This window comes from Panonychus citri, unplaced genomic scaffold, assembly GCF_014898815.1.
Source record: "Panonychus citri isolate SS breed McGregor unplaced genomic scaffold, ASM1489881v1 Contig00047, whole genome shotgun sequence".
NCBI lineage: Eukaryota > Metazoa > Arthropoda > Arachnida > Trombidiformes > Tetranychidae > Panonychus > Panonychus citri.
In genome coordinates, this window is record NW_026515452.1 from 1 (window position 1) to 19295 (window position 19295).

Here is a 19295-nt window from a genome sequence, read left to right on the forward strand (position 1 = left end):
TTTACCAGGACTCACGTCTCCCTTAGTCAACACAGCAAAAACTGTCGCCAGTGTTACAATCATATTGCCCAGAAATTCAAGACGAATTGCTAGCCAACGATCAGCAGTAAGGTTTGCAAAATACGAAGCATGATTTGTGTCAACCAGATGATAGATTCTATTGGTAAACCGATCAACTGCCCCATAAGTTTTGATCGAAGTTGAACCGGCTACTGTTTCAGAGAAATGTGAATAAATGGGTGACCTTGTAATTGATTCAATTCGCCTCAGTTGTCGTGAACTAGCGATATAAAATTTCTGAACCATAACATAGACAATTCCAACTACCAATATAACAATAATTAAATATGATGTTTGTAAACAGATAATGATAACGGCGACGATTGCTCGGAAAATTTGAGAGATGAGAAAACTGAATGAGAAACCCATCAGAGTATCGGCAGTGTTCATGTCGGCAGTAAAACGATTCAGAATCCTACCAATAGGTGTTGTATCAAAAAACGACATCGGTGCACGAACAAGTCTTGCCAGCATTTTTTCGTGTATCAAACGGGCTCCGTTCACTGTGGCAACATTTATTGTGGCCGAAATTATGAAAACAATTAGAGATTCAGAGATTCCCAAAGTTGTGTAAACCCAGAGTCGTTTGTTTCTAAGTCCCGTATTATTATACGTTGTTGGGTCAAGAGAATCATCTGACCAATCGGTTAGCCAAAAGCTTGACCTTAAATTTAATCCACTTCCAAGGCAGTAAAGTGCCAATAAAAAAACACACGGGACAATACCAATGGCGGTGAAATATTCCAAATAAACTTTCCATTCAACTGAACCTTTTTCAGCCGTTTCTGTTTCGACAAGTTTGAACCTGGACTCTATGTTCTCGGAATTTTTTTTCTTTCCTGATCGTTTCTTATTCGTTTCATCAGTTATAATACTTGAACGTTTCCGTATCTCGGAAATTTTACCATTAGACACTGTAGACTCAGATCGGCTTAGAACTTTTTTCTCGACTTCAGGATCCAGTACTTGGATAAACTCTCGATCTTCCGGATCTAAATCATCTTTCTGTTCAGCTAAATAATGACAGATGAAATCATTGAATTCGCCCTGTCTTCCCATCAGCTCAGCAAAAGTGCCCGACTCTCTGACTTGACCATCTTTTATAACGATTATTTGATCAGCCTGTGGTAAAAATGTTATTCTGTGTGTCACTAAAAGTCGAGTTTTACCCTTCAATAAGCCTTGAGGACCAATGACTTTTTCAAATAAATGTTTGGCTACATGAGAATCAACCGCTGATAAAGGATCATCGAAAAAGTAAATGTCGGAATTTGCATAAACAGCTCTTGCAAGGCTTATTCTTTGCTTTTGTCCACCCGATAAATTGATTCCCTTCTCACCAATTTCAGTGGCATCGCCTCCAGTTAGCATCTTTAAATCGGGAGTGAGAGCACATGAATCGATTACATTATCATATTTACTTTGGTTAAAACTCGAGCCAAATAATATATTCTCCCGAACTGTAGCATTTAAAATCCACGCACTTTGAGGCACATAGGCCACTTTTCCGTACACATTAACATAACCCTGTTTCTTGTGTAAATCTCCTAAAAGTGCAGATAAAAGAGACGATTTACCAGAACCAACAGTTCCAACAACAGCGACCAACTTTTGTTTTTCTACTTTTATGTTGATATCTTTCAATGTCGCTTCTTCTTCAGGAGACCAGGAAAAAGTTGCATCTCGAACTACTATCGGTGTAATTGAATCAGGTTTATGGTCAATTGAATCGTTCACGAGCTCATCTCCATCAAGGTATTTGTTGATTCTTTTGATGGAAACGTAAAACTGAGCATTCAGAAACATAACAGACACAAATATCAGAATCATTAGAAATAGAAAATTACTAACAACTATGCAAATATTATGAGCAAATTTCAAGGAGAAAACTAGTCAACTGAAACTTACACTTGTACCATGAGAAATAACAATCGGTAAAAAGCCCAAAGGTCCGCCAAGAATACTGATCAGTGAAATCGATACGAATGCTTTGTTTGCATCAAGAACATGTTTTCTGTCTATCAAGACATAAGTCACAAAGTTCGTAGCCGTTATCTGTCACAGAAAATGGAGTTTCGTTGGTTAATCCAATACAAATATGGCGGGTTTGAGGTCAGGGTATGTCACTTACAAAGAATGGTGCACATGTAAAGGTAAATATAAACCAAGCTGCCCAAAGGGCTTGAGACTTCAGAGCCTTGATTTCGTTTTTTCTTATCGAAGAGACAATATCACCAAAAGCCGATTCCCATGCATAAAGTTTAAGAACTTTCATTCCGTTGAGAATATCAGAAAGTAATTTGGAACGTGAGTCTTTCTCTTTCATAAGGCGAGTTTGAAGTTTTTGATATTGAGTGAATACAAATCCATTCAAAGGCATTACAACCGCCATTAAAACTAGTCCAGCGATGGATGATACACCCAATTGACGCCATAAAAGGTAAATGGTTAAAGCAAATTGAATCGGTGCTGTCCAAGCGTAATTGAATACGTTGACATATTCAATGATACGCTGAGTGTCGACCGACATTAGATTGACAATCTCACCGGTGGTGAAGTCTCGGCGACCTAAACTTGATAATCGTAAGCTCTGTGAATAATAAAAATGTTATTAAACTCTATTGAAACTGGTAATTAGATAGATGGACTTACCTTTCGATAAATTGCTGTGATTAACGCTGATCTGATTCTCATTGCAGTGATATTGGTCCAGAATTCATATTGGGACTCAAATATTGTCGAAGCAATTGAAGCAGTGAAAATACTCAGAGCAATAATGTAACCTCTCCAATTTGGTTGATTGGAAATGATGAAGGTCAAGAGTTGATCCATTAGCTGGGGACTTGCGAACACAAGTAAACTTGAAATTAGCTTACAAATGGCACTTAAAAGTAATGGAAGCCAAAAATTTCTAATTAATACACCAAGAAGATTAATATGATTCGATGGAGAAGATGATGAACGTATATAATTGTCGAAACGTTTCCTGATTGTGATCGATTGATTGTCTTCCGCCAGTTTCCACATATCAGATTGGTCAAGCGATTTACGGAAACCTTTTAATGCCATTGAATCGAACCAAAAGAAGAGTATTCTACTGATAAACGAAGCTCTTTCATATGGACATTCGTTCTGTAAATGTATCAATGTGTTCAAATTAGTAATTGATTAATTGTTTTGCTTCTCGTTCTTCTCTTACTTCTTTAATCAGTGAACTTGGAATCCTCGAATCTGGAAAACACTGTAATAACAGCATACAAATTGATCCAACAAGATGAAAAGTCTTGGCGATTTTATCGGATAAACTGAATGACCACTCATAATAATTCTAAATATTAATAAATTCAGAGAATGGAAAACATTTCCAAAGGATTAATGAAGATTGAAACAATTGAAATTATCATGACTTACTGGATCTTTCGAAGTTTGGATTAGAGATAAATAGTTGATTGATTCATAGATGAACATAAAAAACCAGTAAATGAATAATAATGCCGACGTATGAACACCATTGAATCGATACCAAAGAGACAAACCTACTGCCAAAGTCTATCATCAGATTAATATTAATATTGAATTACAAGGCCAATGGATCTTAGGTGGATTAAGACTTGAGATTTTATCTTCTTACATGTATTTAAAGTTCAAAGTTTAATAGAGACGATGTTCTAAGAGTGATACTAATTAGATGGAAATTTGAGTTTCGCAGAATAGAATCTACAGTTACTGTTGTTGGGCGTTGATAGAAAATTCGAAAATATATCAAATACGAAAAATAGTGTGAATTCTGTTCGGGTTTTAACCAAAAAATAAAAGTCTTCCTGGCTATAAGATTGTCGATCAGATCGAAATTTCAAATGGTAAATAATATTAATAGCTTACGTAGGTCATCAATTTGATTAACGGTGAATAATAATCGACAGGGTGAATGTTTGTACCATGTTTAAAATCGATTATGATGATGATAAACTGAATTCCAACCAGCACGATTAGACATAATCCAATGATCTATTCAAGAAAAACAGAATCGTTAAGTTGCAAATTCTCATCGTATAACTAAATGGGAAAATTAAGATCAAAATACTCAACTAATTTGGCCGTAAGGAGAAAAGTCCATGGTAACTTTTTCCTTTTACTTCGAGATGAGTTTAAAACTGATTGAACCGCGAACGGAAATAGTGTCCAAAGGAAACCCGAGATTGTCCATAGTAAACTAGTATCAATCAAACAAGGTGGAATACTAAGCGCTTCTGAATGCCAAATTGATTGTAAGTCCTAATTAAGGAAAAATAAACTGGTTAATCGTTGCAAGTTCACCTTTCAATCCACTTACCCAAGCATCATAACCACAATAATGTTCAAGAACCATAATTAAATCACACTGATTAACAGTTAATAACAATTGATAACTTAATTTGAAGAGCACTTTCTTTTTCTTTCGGTTGAGTTTTCTTTTATTTTATCAGATCAACAAATCACAATATACTTAATGAGATTAATTCCTGTTGATCAATTGAATCAAACTTCTATACATTAATAGACAGATATTCAGATAAATCATTTCATATAGCACTATTGGACTAACCAAAGAGCCACGATTACTTTTTCGATCTATTCGAAATCGTAATAAAATCGTAATAAATTTTTTGGTTCATTTGGATAATGGTTGGTACTCTCTTCAAGGATTCACCACTAGATGAACAGTTAATGTGATCAATCAACTATCGTATTTAATTGTGAGAACAGTGTAATTTATATGAGTTAATTTACAAGTGAACTACTCGTGATTTATATTAAAGTGTTTGAAGATAAGAAATCAACCTTGGACACCCAATTGGTCGTGAATGTCATGGAATTGGCTGAAAACGAAGAAGCTGATAAATGATCGTAACTGAAACACATCACATAGAATTGAGTCTTACCCTTTATCAATGTGATGATTTGACCTGCGAACTGGTGATGATCTTTGTATTTCTTTCTACTTTTGCCCTAAAGAATCAACAGTAAGATCATTTAGCCTCTCGAAATACTCGGTAAAAGATTCATCAACAGCGACGACGGATTCGAAAATGCAAAAATCAAAAGACAAATGAACAAGCATCAATGGTCAAAGGTACTAGTGCACTAGAGGCTTTTGGAATCGACATAACTTTCATCGCTTTTCGACTTGTTTCTGGACTAACTGAACCTTTCGTTTACAACAAAACGAAACATTAATATCTGGTTCAAGTTGATTCACCGAATTCGAGTAGATCATCAATTTAACTGAATATAACTACACTTATATCCTCAGAAGTTTACATGTTCTAATCAAACTAAAATTCGAATTGCTATCAATAGATAATATTTCACACAATAGATATGGAGAAAAATCAATTCTAATCATGATTAAAATTCAAAAGTAATTTATTGACTTGATGATAGGAAAATTATTTGGATTATTTGGTCAGTTAGGAGATTCAATTTAAAAGGATTTAAGTAGAAATTGTGAATGTTAAGATACGAAATTAAAGGAACAACAGATTAAGTATAAAATTAAGTCGATTAATGGAAAGTTGTAAGGCAAAGTACATTGAATGTTTGAACTCGTACCTTGTAGTTTCATCGGGAATCGTTATGTTGGACATTTCATGATGAAGTGAATCTAATTTCACGATAACAATACTCGCTAAAACTGTAAGGTCACAATTTGGTGTAAGATTTTCACAAGAAAGGATTAAGGCGACATCAGCTTTATATTGGTTAATCAGATTAAGAGCTTGATTTTTAATGGTTTCCGCTGTTTTGTAGGATAGATTAGCCAGCAAATTATTTGGTTTCAGGTAATGGTCATCATGGTAATCTGATTGTTCACAAAGGACACTCAGGATGTTTTCATATTGGTCCAAGATTAGTTGATCAAATTTTCTGATTTCATCTCCACCAAGTCGATCCAATCGATCGTAGGTGTAAGCAATTGACTCGTTAAGTAGGACCAGAGTTTCGATTGCAATTGAACAAAGATCGATTTTACTTGTATCACAATCGGGTTGACTCATTTCAGATCGAAAGATTCTGAGCAATTGGTCAATTTTACTGGTCAATAAATGTCGTGTCAATACTGGTCCATATTTGATTAGTTTGGAAATGAAATCAACCTCTCTCATTTGACTCGATTTCATGGTTACACTAGACTGTCACCAAAATAAACGAAGCAAGAAAAAAGAAACAATTAAAATTAATCATCAAGTAGAAAAACAATCAATTCAATTACTCACCATTACCATAACAATGTGAGCAAATTAGACAATTAAAAAAGATGATTAAAATAAACACCTGATGATGTTGAATGTTAGTAATCAGATGAGCAGAAAAGGAAACGGAATCAATAAAGAACTGAATTGAAAAGATTGACTGGATCCCAATTGTTATTGTTCATCATTCAATCTTGTCACAATTAACTTGATTAAATAAGTGTTGATTAAATAAATGATTGTAATGACAATCGTTGTAACGGTAAATCAAACAACCTTAAATTACAAATTGTAATTTAAAAACCAAATTTGTTTAAAGTTAACGGTAAAAGTTTGAGCTCCGCCTTTTGTTGGATTAGCGCGAAAAACAAATTAGTCAATTGATTACAATTAAATTGTCAATTCTAATTAATTAATATTGTCTATGTTTATTTTTTTTTTCATATATGGATTTTTAATTTCACAAAACTTATTATACATTTTGGTCACTGATTTGTTTCATTGATCCTTAAATTGTTTGGCACTTTGAATACATAGTAATTGCTTGTGATCATTTTTAACAATCAAATGATGATGATTATGAAGATGATGATTGCTGAAGGTCTTTGACACTTAATTGTTTATTATAAGATTAATAGATGGTAAGTTTATCATAATCAGAGGTAATCATGTGAATGATAAAATTCAATCGTATAAGATTAATTTTGAGACAATTAATTGATGTTGTTGACAAAGGTTCCATTTGATTGTTAACATCGTCACAATTATCAGCAATTAGATTGATTGTTTCAATGTCACCACGAAGTGAATCTAATTGTTCAATTGCAATGGTTGCCAGTCTCGTGAAAACTGATGGTTGATTGGGTAGATTTAACTTGAAATTACAATTTGCATCACAAGCTTCAACCAATTTAATATCATCTTTGTAAGAATCAATTAATATAATTGCTTGTGATTTAATTGATTCAATTGGTTCAGTTTGAAGCTTTTGCAGCAAGGAATTAGGAGTCTCATAATCCAATTTAAATAAATCTAATCCACGAAAAGCAATTGTAGTGAATGAACAATATTCTCATATTGTTTAATCATCATCTGAATGAAATGATTGGAACCAAAATTTTCCAACAATGGGTTGAAATCTTCATGGACAAGATTTTCCAATATCCTCAGGGTACGAATGGTAATGTTACAGAAATGGATAACGGGCTCGGTTAAAGTGTATCTTTGGATAATCCGGTTAATCAGGTCAATCCGTTGGTTCATTTTACGAGCGAGAAAATTTTTCGTAATCTCTGGTCCATAAGATAATTGAACGATAAAATCGATCTCTCGTAAACGTTCAGCCATTAAAGGTCAATAATAATCAACGATAATCAATAGAGATGAATTAACATAAATTGAGAGCGGAAAAACACTACAAGAAAAAGAGAAAATCAATCAATTGGAAACAATTAAGTTGTTACAATCAACAGATTGAATCACTTACCTTTTTTGTTATTGATTTAATTTGGGTGACAGTTAATTAGTGGAATCTAATTAACTTCAATTAATCAGCTTATTACAATTTGCTTTCCAAAGTCAATTTGTTTTACTTGATATTTGAAGCTAATTTTATTGTTGACAACAATTAACACCCTAATCATTGGAGAAAGGTAACAATTTAATGATAAACAAACTACTAACTGTAATTGTAAACATTGATTAGAAATGAAGTTGGATCAAGTTGATTTAATCAACAAACGCATATGATAATCGGTTTCTATTGGAAACCATTTGATCCGATACTTTTTCTCAAAGAGTAAGAAGTATTAATAGTAGCGCGCAAAATGTACGGAAAAAGTGGGGCTGATTCCGTACGGCAAGAGATGACACTTTTCAATTTCTCTTTCTTTTTGAGATGAGACTAGTCTTTCTTTTCTTTTTTTTACAAAATTTTGTCTCAAAAAATGTTCAATATTCAATAAAATAGAATAGAGAATCATAATCTCGACCTACTCTTACTGATTTGATTGCTGAAATTGATTGTTTACTTACATATTAACTATATTTAATTGCCAAATCTTCTTGACTTAATTCACCTCTATCTAGATAGAGAAGAAACCATTTTTGACTTGATTTCATTTTCTAAATTGATCAATCGATCAAGAACTTTTGAAATTCTTGTATTGTATTCAAGTCCGATAGATGGCATGATTACAAAAATATACCCTTGTTTCCGGAGAGAATTATAATATTTCTATCTATTAATTATTATTAGTAACTTTAAAGTTTAAACCAATAAATATCTAGAGAGCCATCGCGAAAGAGATTGAATTGCCTCTCAAAATATCGTTTATCAGATCTTCGATTGTCGTTTAAATATCGAATTGATTATATTAGACAAACCATGAAGACATTTTTAATAATTAAGTTTGCTTTTTTCAGTGATTCTCTAAATTCTGTCAATTCAGTTGATTTTATCTGCTTATTAATAAATAAAAGATGGGAAACTTTATTACTTTCTAATAAGAATGAATAAATCGATAATATCTGATAGAAATAAATATAAATTCTTGCGAAAAGCAAACAAATAGCTTTTAATGAGATAGTGTGATCTCATCATCTCATTATTTGGAAACTCGAGTTTTCAAATAGCAATAACAAAATGGTTTGTTCAGACGCTATTCACAATATAATTAACTATTCAATTGTATAATTAACTAATAGTTGGGCACCTCTTACTTTTCCAAGTCAAGTGTTAGGTTCTGATCAATTAAACCATCAGCTTGTCTTGAATATAAATTAGTTGCCCATTTACGGATATAAATATAAATGATCTTGTGAATTACATTTAGTTGACAAAAAATTTATTGTGAGTTATATCGCCATGGCGTCAATACCTTACAACTTATTAGTTATTTCTGGTATATCTGGACGTTATCCTGAGGCTCAATCTTTGGAAGAGTTTTGGTTCAACCTGTTGAACGGTGTTGATGGTGGAACTATCGATGATAGAAGATGGCCAACTAGTGAGTATATCAATTTGGCTTTCGAAACAGTTAATTCTATCAAGAAACTTATATTTTCCTCTTTTTAACAGCAATGCTAAATATACCTAAACGGTTGGCCAAAGTTCCTAATATCGGCCTTTTTGATGCAGAATTTTTCAAAATAGCTACAGAATCTGTATCAACCATTATTCCACCAATTCGTGTTTTGCATGAGGTTATATACGAAATGATTATTGATGCTGGTAAGTTTACAATCGTAAAATATCTTGAGAAAAGTTATTAATTCGTTTTTGAATCAAATGGAAGGTTTCACCCACGATGGTTGGCGTGGTACAAACACAGGGCTTTTTGCTGGTGTAAGTGCGAGTCATAGACCACAATTAGATGGAGATCCTCTTGGTTTGAATCATCCCGAAAGTATAAATTGGTTACATTATGTGTTTGACTTGAAAGGTCCAGTCATCAGCGTGGACACTGCATGTGCAGCCGCTGCTTCAGCTTTCGATGTTGCAGCGAGAAGTTTATTGATTGGTGATTGCGATCAAGCGATTGTTCTTGCTCATAATCATTGTGTTATTCCATCTATTTCTCTTTGTTTCAGATCATTTGGAATGATCGGTATTGATGGTAAGTCCAAATGTTTAGATGCTAATGCTAATGGTTATCTCAGATCTGAAAGTATTGTTGCGATTTTAATTCAACGTAAATCTGATGCCAAGAGAGTTTACGGCTCTTTAATAAATATCGTTGTGAATAATGATGGATTCACCAAAGAAGGAATTACTTTTCCACGACTTGAAGGTCAGATAGATGTTCTTAGACGATTATTTAAAGATGTGCATTTAGATCCAGTGGAAATCGATTATGTTGAAGCGCATGTAACGGGAACTGCAGCTGGAGATCCAATTGAATGTAAGGCATTGATGGAAACAATGAGACCTGATTCAGATAAACCTCTTCTTGTTGGTTGCCTCAAATCAAATATTGGTCATTCTGAAGGTTCTTCCGTCTTAAATGCGATCTCAAAAGTTGTTAAGATTTTCCAAACTGGTGTAATTCCTGCTAATTTACATTTCAACGAACCAAATCCAAATATCGATGGACTGATTAAAGGTGTTATTAGACCAATTCTTGAAAATAAAAGATTCGATGGAGATCATATTATGGTAAATGCATTTGGGTTTGGTGGTGTCAATACTACCTTCATTTTGCAAGCAAATTCTCAAAGAATCACAAAGACTGATCTAATTTTAAGTTCCAATAAAGTACCACGTTTAGTCAATTTTTGCAATCGAACTTATGAAGGCTTGGATACTATCGTTAATTTTATTGAGGAGCAAAAAGGATCATTAACAAAATACACGTTGGCACTTTTGGATAACATGAGTAAGATCAAACCATCAACAGGGTTTGATCATCGTGGATATTTATTGTTGGATGATGAACAAACAATCATTCATCAAACATTAAAACAAAATGTATCAACTGATGAAGTGTTTCCTTGGTTGATATTCACTCCAATGTTTAATGTCTCATTACAATCATTTGTTCAACTGTTGGAAGTTCCTCTAATTTATTCAAGAATAAGATCTATGCAAACTGATCGTTTGAGATCATTAGGAATCGATGTTATCAAGATTATTGAATCTAATCAACAGGATTTAATTTCCTTCTTAATTTCGTCAATTGCGATTCAAATTTCTCTTTGTGACCTACTAACTAAGCATTTGAAAATTAAACCGAAAGGTATAATTGGTCATTCGATTGGTTCAATTGCTGCTTCTTATGCCGTTGGATGTATAACTGATGAAGATGCTCTGTTAATCGGTTATCATATTGGTGTCGCTTGTAAACAATTCAAAGGAAAAGGAGCAATGGCTTATGTTAATTTACCATGGAGACAAATCGAAGAGATGGGTTTTGGTTGTATCGAATTAGCTTCACGCGAGTCGGAAGATTGGACATTGATCACTGGTATTGAAGATGCAGTTAAAAAGTTCATCGCAAAAATCGGGGCAAATATCAAAACAAATCTTATTGATACAAAAGGGATTCCATTTAACTCCTCTCTGATTAGTGAAATATCAAAACCACTTGAACTTGAAATCAACAAATTTCTCAGACCATTGAAAACAAATTCAGGGTTAAAGACTAGTTTTTGTAAAAACTTTATCAATTCTGACCAAGAGCATATCATTGATGGACATTTTTTCGTTTCCTGTATCACAGAATCATGCAATTTTAATGAAATAATAGAAGAGATTGATTCGAACTCTGTGTTACTAGAGATTGGTTTAAATATTGAGACGAGACAATCATCAATCTTCTTAATAAGTGATCAAGAGATTTTGAAAAATATTAGCAACTATAACCAATCGACTTTGCATCTTTATAAAATTATTGGTCAAATTTATCTTCATGGTCTTCATCCAGTGATTGTCAATCTTTATGATCAAATTGAATATCCAGTCCCAAGAGAAACGCATTCTGTTGGTCATCTGATTAAATGGAAGCATGAAAAGAAATGGTTTGATGCTAAATATGACAAGTATTCTAATCAAAGAACTGTATTTTCCAAAATAGTTGATCTTCACGACCCTTTATGGTTATTTCTTACTGGTCATCAGATAGATGGAAGAATTTTGTTTCCAGCAACAGGTTATCTATATGTTGCTTGGCAAATGGTCTGTAGGATGTTTGATCTCGAACCTGAAGAAAATCCAATTGAATTCTATCAAGTTCAAATTCTTCGAGCAACACAATTCACATCAACTGCAAGTCAGATGAAATTTGTTACCAAAATTAACGAAGATCTTGAAACTTTCCTCATCTACGTAAATGAGAGTAAAAATTTTTGTATAACTGGAAAATATCGATTTGTTGATAAACCAACAGTAAACTTGCTACCTGTTGATTTTAAGAATATCAAAGAAAACACAGAGATTATACTTCAAAAGAAGGATATTTACAAGGAACTTAGAATTCGTGGTTACGATTATTCAGGATCATTCCAAGGTGTAGAAGAAGCTTCTTCTAATGGAAGTTGGGGTATGGTCAAAGACACTGGACATTGGATTAGCTTTTCTGATGCCTGTTTACATGTTTCGTTATTGGCTTCGAAATCCCGTAAGCTGATTGTTCCTGTTTACATTGATTATGTTTACATGTTTCCACCAGAAACATTAAGTGCCTTTAGCGATGAAACTGTCAGATCAGATTCTGATTCAACTAAAAAGCTTAGTGTTTATTTCAATCAAGAAACGCGGATGGGAATCACAAACGGGTTCATTCTTAAAGGATTAGAAGGCGAAGAGATCAGAAGAAAGATTAACACAGCGAATCACCAAATACGAAGCCATGATCTAATCCCATTTAATTCGTATCATAATTTTAGCAATGAAAAAGCAATGAGACAACAAGAGTACAGTTTTCAATGCATGAAACTGATTGAAAACATCGGGAGATTGAAATCAAAACAACTTGATCCAATAGAGATAAATGAAAGTGATAGTTCTGATGAAGCTTTCAGACAAATTTTGCACGAGATTTTTGAGTTGGAGATAAAACAATGCAAAAGTCCAATGGATGGTGTAGATTCAATTCCAAGTTTAAATAATGTTCTCAACCAATATCATAATGCTCTGTGTCGAGATTTTTTCTTTTATGAGCCAGAAAAATGTTTACTTGAACAAATTCTGAGCATTGCTAGATACAACTTACTCAAGAAAAAAATCTCCCTTGCATTTTGTAATTTCAGTCAAAATCTATTAATATTTGCAAACGAGATTGAAAATATTTTCAATGATTATGGATTCACTACGATGAATAATTTTATAAAGAGTGATTCTAATTTGGTTTATATTCAGAATCAAAAAACCGAAAATAGTTCAGAATCAAAACTATACGATTTTGTTTTTATTCGTGACAAGTCTACTCTTCTCATGTACAAAGATACTGAGCCTGAAGTCAAATGCAATCAATTCGATCCATTGTTGAAGAATCTATTTGATCCACTGAAAGAAGGTGGATTTTGTCAAATTATGACGAGAACTAAATTAAGACCAGTCGAACAAGAATGGCAACAATTGATTGGAAATAATCAACAGATCAACTTTGATTTATCAACACAAAAGTAACGCAACTGATGCTGGTTTCACTTGGATCTGTCACAAGGAGATGGTCGATGAAGGATATTTTCAGTTCTGCTGAGACGTCCATTCCTCCCAATCCAGTTCAACAGGTAACATTTATCAGAGTGAAACTTGATAGTAATTATGATTGGATTGATAAGATAAAAGAATTGTCGAAATACAAGAATCAGAAAATCTGGTTAACTGGAGGTGGTTATGATAACGGGATAGTTGGACTCGTCATGTGTCTTTCTAAAGATCCTCAATATAATATAAGATGTTATTATGATCCGAAAATAGGAGATGATGAAGATAATTGTCCTGATGAAGTAATGGAAAGAGATTTGATAGTTAAAGTTGATGATAACGGAGAAATTGGATTGTAAAGTGAATGCCAATCTTGATGATTTACAAATCGAAACAATGTCATGTTATGCTGATATTAAAACAAAAGGTGATCTTTCAAGTTTACGATGGTTTCAATCACATCATAGTAATTGGACCCATATTCCTAACGATAAGCTCATCGAAGATCATGAAAAGATAACAATCTATTATGGGTCTTTGAATTTTCGTGATATTCTCGTCGCAACTGGACGAGTTCCTCTTCGTTCATATCCTCTTTATGATAGTGTTCATTACATGCCATCAATTGGTATTGAGTTTTCGGGTATCGATTCGTCTGGTGAAAGAGTTATGGGTATTTGTAATTCGAGTGGATTAGCAACTTCATCAATAATCCAATCAAATTCATCTCGTGTCCTTGTTCCTCAAAATTGGACATTAGCCGAAGCTGCAACAGTTCCTGTTGTCTATTTGACAGCTTATTATGGTTTAATTTCTCGAGGAAATTTACAATCTGGTGAAAGTGTTTTAATTCATGCAGGTTCAGGAGGAGTTGGTCAAGCAGCTATTTCGATCTGTCTATCTAGAGGTTGTCAAGTATTTACTACAGTTGGAACACAAGAGAAAAGGGACTTCATTAAGAAACGTTTCCCTTCAATCGATGAGGATCATATTGGTGATTCTCGATCAACATCATTTGAAGATATGATAATAAAGATGACCAATGGTCGAGGAGTTGAATTAGTTTTAAATTCACTTTCTGATGATAAACTAAAAGCTTCGATTAGATGCTTGTCAAATTTCGGTCGCTTTATCGAAATAGGCAAATATGATATGATCCAAAATACTAAAATTGGTAAGTCGCAAATATTTTCACATTTAATTTTGCCAATGGATGTACAAATTATTAATACAATACCCAAATAGATTCACAATTCATAGATTTCAACAAAACGTTTCATGCTTGTTGCTTGGCTTTTCTGCAAGATGATGTGTTCATCAAGATGATTCCTGATCGGATAAAGGTTTGGCATGGTATTATTGAAATGTTAAAAGAAGGAATCAAATCAGGTGAAGTTGTACCTCTACCGACAACGATATTCCAAATGAATCAGCTTGAAGAATCGTTTAGGTTTATGGCAACAGGGAAACACATTGGTAAAGTTTTGATTCAAATGAGAGATGAAAATGAAGATCCAAATAAATTTAAACTTTATCGTTCAATTGGTCAAACATTTTTCGACCTTGAAAAAAGTTACATAATAACTGGTGGACTCGGAGGATTAGGACTCGAAATAGCTTATTGGATGGTATCAAGAGGAGTGACTAATCTAATTCTTACCTCGCGTTCTGGAATCGAGACAAAATACCAAGAGTATATTTTAGAAAGGATGAGAAACAATGGTTACTCTCGAGTGAATATTATCATCTCTAATGAGGATTGTTCAACTTCAGAATCAGCTGAGAGGTTAATTAATCAAGCACAAGAATTGGGCCAAATTGGTGGAGTATTTCATCTTTCTATGGTTCTAAAAGACGGACTTTTCGAGAATCAAACAGCTGAAACATTTGATGAAGCTGTCAAACCAAAAGCGATCGCTTGTCGTTATTTGGATCAACTAACTCGATCTCTATCCTACAATATTGATTATTTCGTATGCTTTTCTTCAATAGCAGTTGAGCTCGAAAGTATCGCCCAGACCAATTATTGTTTCGGTAATGCAGCGATGGAAAATATTTGTAGAAAAAGAAGATTAGATGGACTACATGGTTTGGCTATTCGATGGGGAGCAGTTGGCGATGTTGGGATATTTTCAGAGATGAATGTGCGATCTAGCGAGACGTTGAGATCTCTTGAACCAATTCGTTTAAATTTAGTATTGGACTCACTGGAAAAAACTTTAATGTCATCCTGTGATAGTTCACTTTTCACCATAGTTTCAATTTCTGATAAAAAAAGTGCATCATCAATGGGAAATAGTAACTCATTAAAACAGAAAATATTTCATATCCTTAGTGTTAAAGATGCAACTAAAGTTGATCCACAATCAACTTTATCTGAACTTGGTCTTGATTCATTGATGGCAGTTGAAATCAAACAAGCTCTCGATACTGATTACGATTATTCAATGACAACCAATGAAATTCGAGAATTGAAAGTTGGTGAATTAGATGAACTCGAAAAGAAATTGAAAAAATCAGAGAAGAAAAAAATCAACTCTACTTATTCTATACAAGAATATGGAAATATTTTCCATATTCATACGCAATTGTTTGTTCCATTGAATCAAAGTGAATTTGGATTACCATATTTTTACTTCCCTGGTCTATCAGGTAACTTCCATATAGTTATTCCAGTATTCGAATCATTCTCAAAACCAGTGATTGGCATCAGTTGGACCAAAGACTGTCAGAATCTCGAATCAATGGATCAAGTTGTTAACTTTTATGTGGACTCACTTATAGCCAAATATCCAAACGAGAAAACATTTAATCTCACTGGTTTCTGCTTTGGCGGAATGATCGCCTTGAAAGTGGCCATTGGCTTACAACAGAAATTGGGTCAAGATTCTGTTAGAAATCTCATCATTATGGACTCATCGCCTGAAATAGCAAACAACAACACGAAAAAAAATCATGAAGAATATGCAGGGAAAGATGAAGCCACAATGTTTACATATTTGACTTTGAATTTTCTTTCACCTTTCATGAAGAGTGATGTCAAGAACGAAGTGAGAACAAAACTGTTCGAGCTCAAAACGAAACAAGAAAAATTAGAATATGTAACTACAACTATCAACAAGATAGGATCGTTTGAATATGATGTTAACCAGATAAGTGATGCTATCGATATTTTTGGAGATAAAATGCAAAAAGCTGCCGCATTAAATATGGGCGAAAATTTCAACGGTGAAATTGTTTTGATTCGAGTAACAGATTCAGATGAAAACAATTGCGATTTCCATCATTTGGAAGATTATGGATTATCTAAAGTAAGTTTATTAATTCATTAAAAATGAATATTGAATAATCTTAGTAATGAAACGATTCGAAAACTTTTCCAAACAGTATACGAAAGGAGCTGTCACTGTTTTCAAATTGCCTGGACAACACGAAAACATGATTGTAGATAATTCGAAAGAAATCACTGAGATTCTTGAAGCGTTGGCAATGAGAGCATCGACTGGATAAACGAACTGTACTGAATAAAACTGAAAAATAAATTTCAGAATTTCTCGTCATGAAAAAAGTTTTGATTCTCAATTGGGAGAGTGAAATTGTTAATTAAAAAAACCATTAAGAACAAGAAAGATACGTTTATGGAGAATAGTTTAATTCTCACTAAGCTCTATTCATGTAACTCTTCGTGATTTATTCAGTTGCATTTCTAAATTAAACTTTCTAAGTTACAACTGAATTTGAACTAAATAAGAACTAGTGTTGCGCTGATACTTTTTTAATGAGTAATATTATCGATACCATCGCTTTCAGCACTACTCGATACTTTCGATTAGAGTATCGAGTATTGAAAAAAGCATTTATTTATCAGAAAGAAGCAAAAGAGTTGGTGTTTTGATGGTTTTTTACCTTAATTTTGATGGTTTTTTTCATTTAATTTTGTTTTTTTCTATTTAATGTGGTCCTCTAAAGGTAAGTAGTAGTTATACAAAGACCGGGTCTGGGCCAAGCGTCCATACTGGACCAACTTTTTCGGATTATTTTTTTGGCGCGCAATTTAAATAAATAAAAGAACAAAAAAGGTATTAGCATGAAAATGAAGCTATTCTTATAGCTTTTTTAATAGAAAACTAAACGAAATCAAATTCCTCGTGAGGTCTCTCTTTCTTTCAATTCGATTTCACGAGTTTTGGCCTCACACCGTCGCTCGTATCGGAAAAAAGTCGTCTTTGGGAAGACCAGTATACCGCTCAAAGCGGATCAATAGGTAATCAATATAATTATCTTTATCAGATATTTCTTTTTCTTGCTTGACAATCTTTTCCGATTGTTCAAAAACCTTATCTGAAAGCTGATCCATCTTACTGGCAGCTTCCATCAGCTCATCCACCAAGGAGGTTACCTCTCGTTCAAGGTAATCCTCAGTACGTTTGAGGGACTGGATCTTTATCATTGCTCTCTCCAGTCGAGTTCGATCAGTTTCATTCATTTCAATTCTTTGAATGGCAGTGTTGAGAGCTCGATCCACGAACTCGGGGCAGTCTTTTCCTGGGGAGTTATAATAACGCAGAACTTGTCTGAGCATTGCTGATAATGGTCCAGAATAGTCACTATGATTAAGAGATAAGAGATTAGAATATATTGAATTGACTCATACTTTTAAAGCAACTTACCGTTCACGCATTATTGGTTTTAAATTGATGGTATCACAATGAAAATTGGTTAAACAATTAAACAAATAAGACAATTAAGTGTATTACACGATGTAAACAATTGAATAACACTAAAAATATTCTACGGAGAACAATTGGCTGATACAAATGTGTCGCCATCTATGTAAGACTGAATGAACTAATATATTAAATGCGGTATATTTGAATAGGATGATAATGATTAATGTTGAATATGTCTAATATACTTACAATTAAGTTTTAATAGGTAACAATTAACTACAATTAAGTGCTGATAAGTCACAATTAACTACAATTAGGGCTATGTATGCGGTATTTCGAGCCAATTGAAAACCTCCATTACAATATTATGAATTTTTTAAGAATTTGAAATGCGCGCCTAAATTTTGATTTACTCAAGAGATGGCGACACTTTACAATTAACTTACTTCTTTCACCAGAAGATGGCAGCACTTCTGTGATTTTCATTTGTCATCATTTATCTTCAAAACGGATGATAATTTTTTATTCTGTTCACAAATAAATGCTCAGAAAACTCATCTCTTGATGATGATCATGAAAAGTTCATTCCGATCATCATGAATTATGTGTCAATTGCATGAAAATGTTCTCAGACGTAACTTTAGTTGTGACACTTGGGGTATATAAGGAGAGGACCATCAATGATTTTCCTCAGTGAGTCCTATGCTTGATGTTTGGCAACTTCACCCTGATAGTTAATAGTGATAAACGTCTTAGGGTGAATCTCCCATACATTACTTCATCCTGCTCCACTCGTGTCTTAATCTCAACTGAGATCTGAGTCGTGATACCACTGCCACCTAGCGGAATATCTGTCACCTATTCAACATCAACGCCACCTAGTGAGTTTCCAGTGAACTTTCTCATCAACGCCACTTTGCAGGAAATTACAAAACTTATTAATTATCAACACAAGTGAATATTATTCATCTTGAGGTAAGTTTATTAAATAGTATATGAAAAGTAGATCTCTAGTGATATGATTATTCTTTAGGACAATGATCATCATCCCTCTTGAAAGTGATTGTTATCTTGCTTATCCTCGCACAAGGAAAGATGGTCCAATTGTACCAATAAACCTGCCTCTTCCATCTGGTTATCGTCCGATTCCACTGACAGCTAATCAAAGAGCTAAGATTCGTAGAA

General features: G+C 33.6%; 5 protein-coding genes across 5 annotated transcripts; 3 read left to right on the plus strand and 2 right to left on the minus strand.

Annotated features, from left to right (window-relative positions):
• Window positions 1–3: 3 nt before the first annotated feature.
• LOC128398208 (multidrug resistance-associated protein 1-like) lies at window positions 4–5256 on the minus strand (the record flags this gene model as incomplete). Its single annotated transcript, XM_053359035.1, has 9 exons — window positions 4394–5256; window positions 4150–4335; window positions 3943–4068; window positions 3472–3609; window positions 3260–3388; window positions 2713–3192; window positions 2192–2650; window positions 1969–2115; window positions 4–1848 (listed from the first exon to the last, which is right to left on the minus strand). Coding segments are annotated over exons 1-9 (3546 nt in total), but the record flags the coding sequence as incomplete, so codon positions are not given.
• Window positions 5257–5448: 192 nt separating this feature from the next.
• Window positions 5449–6548, minus strand: LOC128398209 (uncharacterized). The gene is made up of 2 exons (XM_053359036.1): window positions 6318–6548; window positions 5449–6233 (listed from the first exon to the last, which is right to left on the minus strand). Exons 1-2 carry the CDS (start codon window positions 6324–6326, stop codon window positions 5568–5570), a joined length of 675 nt encoding a protein of 224 aa, XP_053215011.1. The 5' UTR covers window positions 6327–6548; the 3' UTR covers window positions 5449–5567.
• Window positions 6549–9012: 2464 nt separating this feature from the next.
• On the plus strand, window positions 9013–9595 carry LOC128398210 (fatty acid synthase-like). The gene is made up of 2 exons (XM_053359037.1): window positions 9013–9301; window positions 9373–9595. The coding sequence occupies exons 1-2, from the start codon at window positions 9160–9162 to the stop codon at window positions 9564–9566; spliced, it is 336 nt and encodes a 111-aa protein (XP_053215012.1). The 5' UTR covers window positions 9013–9159; the 3' UTR covers window positions 9567–9595.
• On the plus strand, window positions 9583–13419 carry LOC128398217 (fatty acid synthase-like). Its single transcript, XM_053359048.1, has one exon. It carries the CDS (start codon window positions 9583–9585, stop codon window positions 13417–13419), a length of 3837 nt encoding a protein of 1278 aa, XP_053215023.1.
• Window positions 13420–13819: 400 nt separating this feature from the next.
• LOC128398220 (fatty acid synthase-like) lies at window positions 13820–16950 on the plus strand. Its single transcript, XM_053359049.1, has 3 exons — window positions 13820–14614; window positions 14686–16751; window positions 16828–16950. Exons 1-3 carry the CDS (start codon window positions 13837–13839, stop codon window positions 16948–16950), a joined length of 2967 nt encoding a protein of 988 aa, XP_053215024.1. The 5' UTR covers window positions 13820–13836.
• Window positions 16951–19295: the final 2345 nt, after the last annotated feature.

Excerpts from the sequence above, each read along its gene's own strand:
- LOC128398210 (XM_053359037.1), top strand. The coding sequence starts at position 9,160 with ATGGCGTCAATACCTTACAACTTATTAGTTATTTCTGGTATATCTGGA. Across the intron at positions 9,302-9,372 it reads TGATAGAAGATGGCCAACTA|CAATGCTAAATATACCTAAA; the intron begins GTGAGTATATCA and ends TCTTTTTAACAG.
- LOC128398217 (XM_053359048.1), top strand. The coding sequence starts at position 9,583 with ATGGAAGGTTTCACCCACGATGGTTGGCGTGGTACAAACACAGGGCTT.
- LOC128398220 (XM_053359049.1), top strand. The coding sequence starts at position 13,837 with ATGTCATGTTATGCTGATATTAAAACAAAAGGTGATCTTTCAAGTTTA. Across the intron at positions 14,615-14,685 it reads GATCCAAAATACTAAAATTG|ATTCACAATTCATAGATTTC; the intron begins GTAAGTCGCAAA and ends ATACCCAAATAG. Across the intron at positions 16,752-16,827 it reads AAGATTATGGATTATCTAAA|TATACGAAAGGAGCTGTCAC; the intron begins GTAAGTTTATTA and ends TTTTCCAAACAG.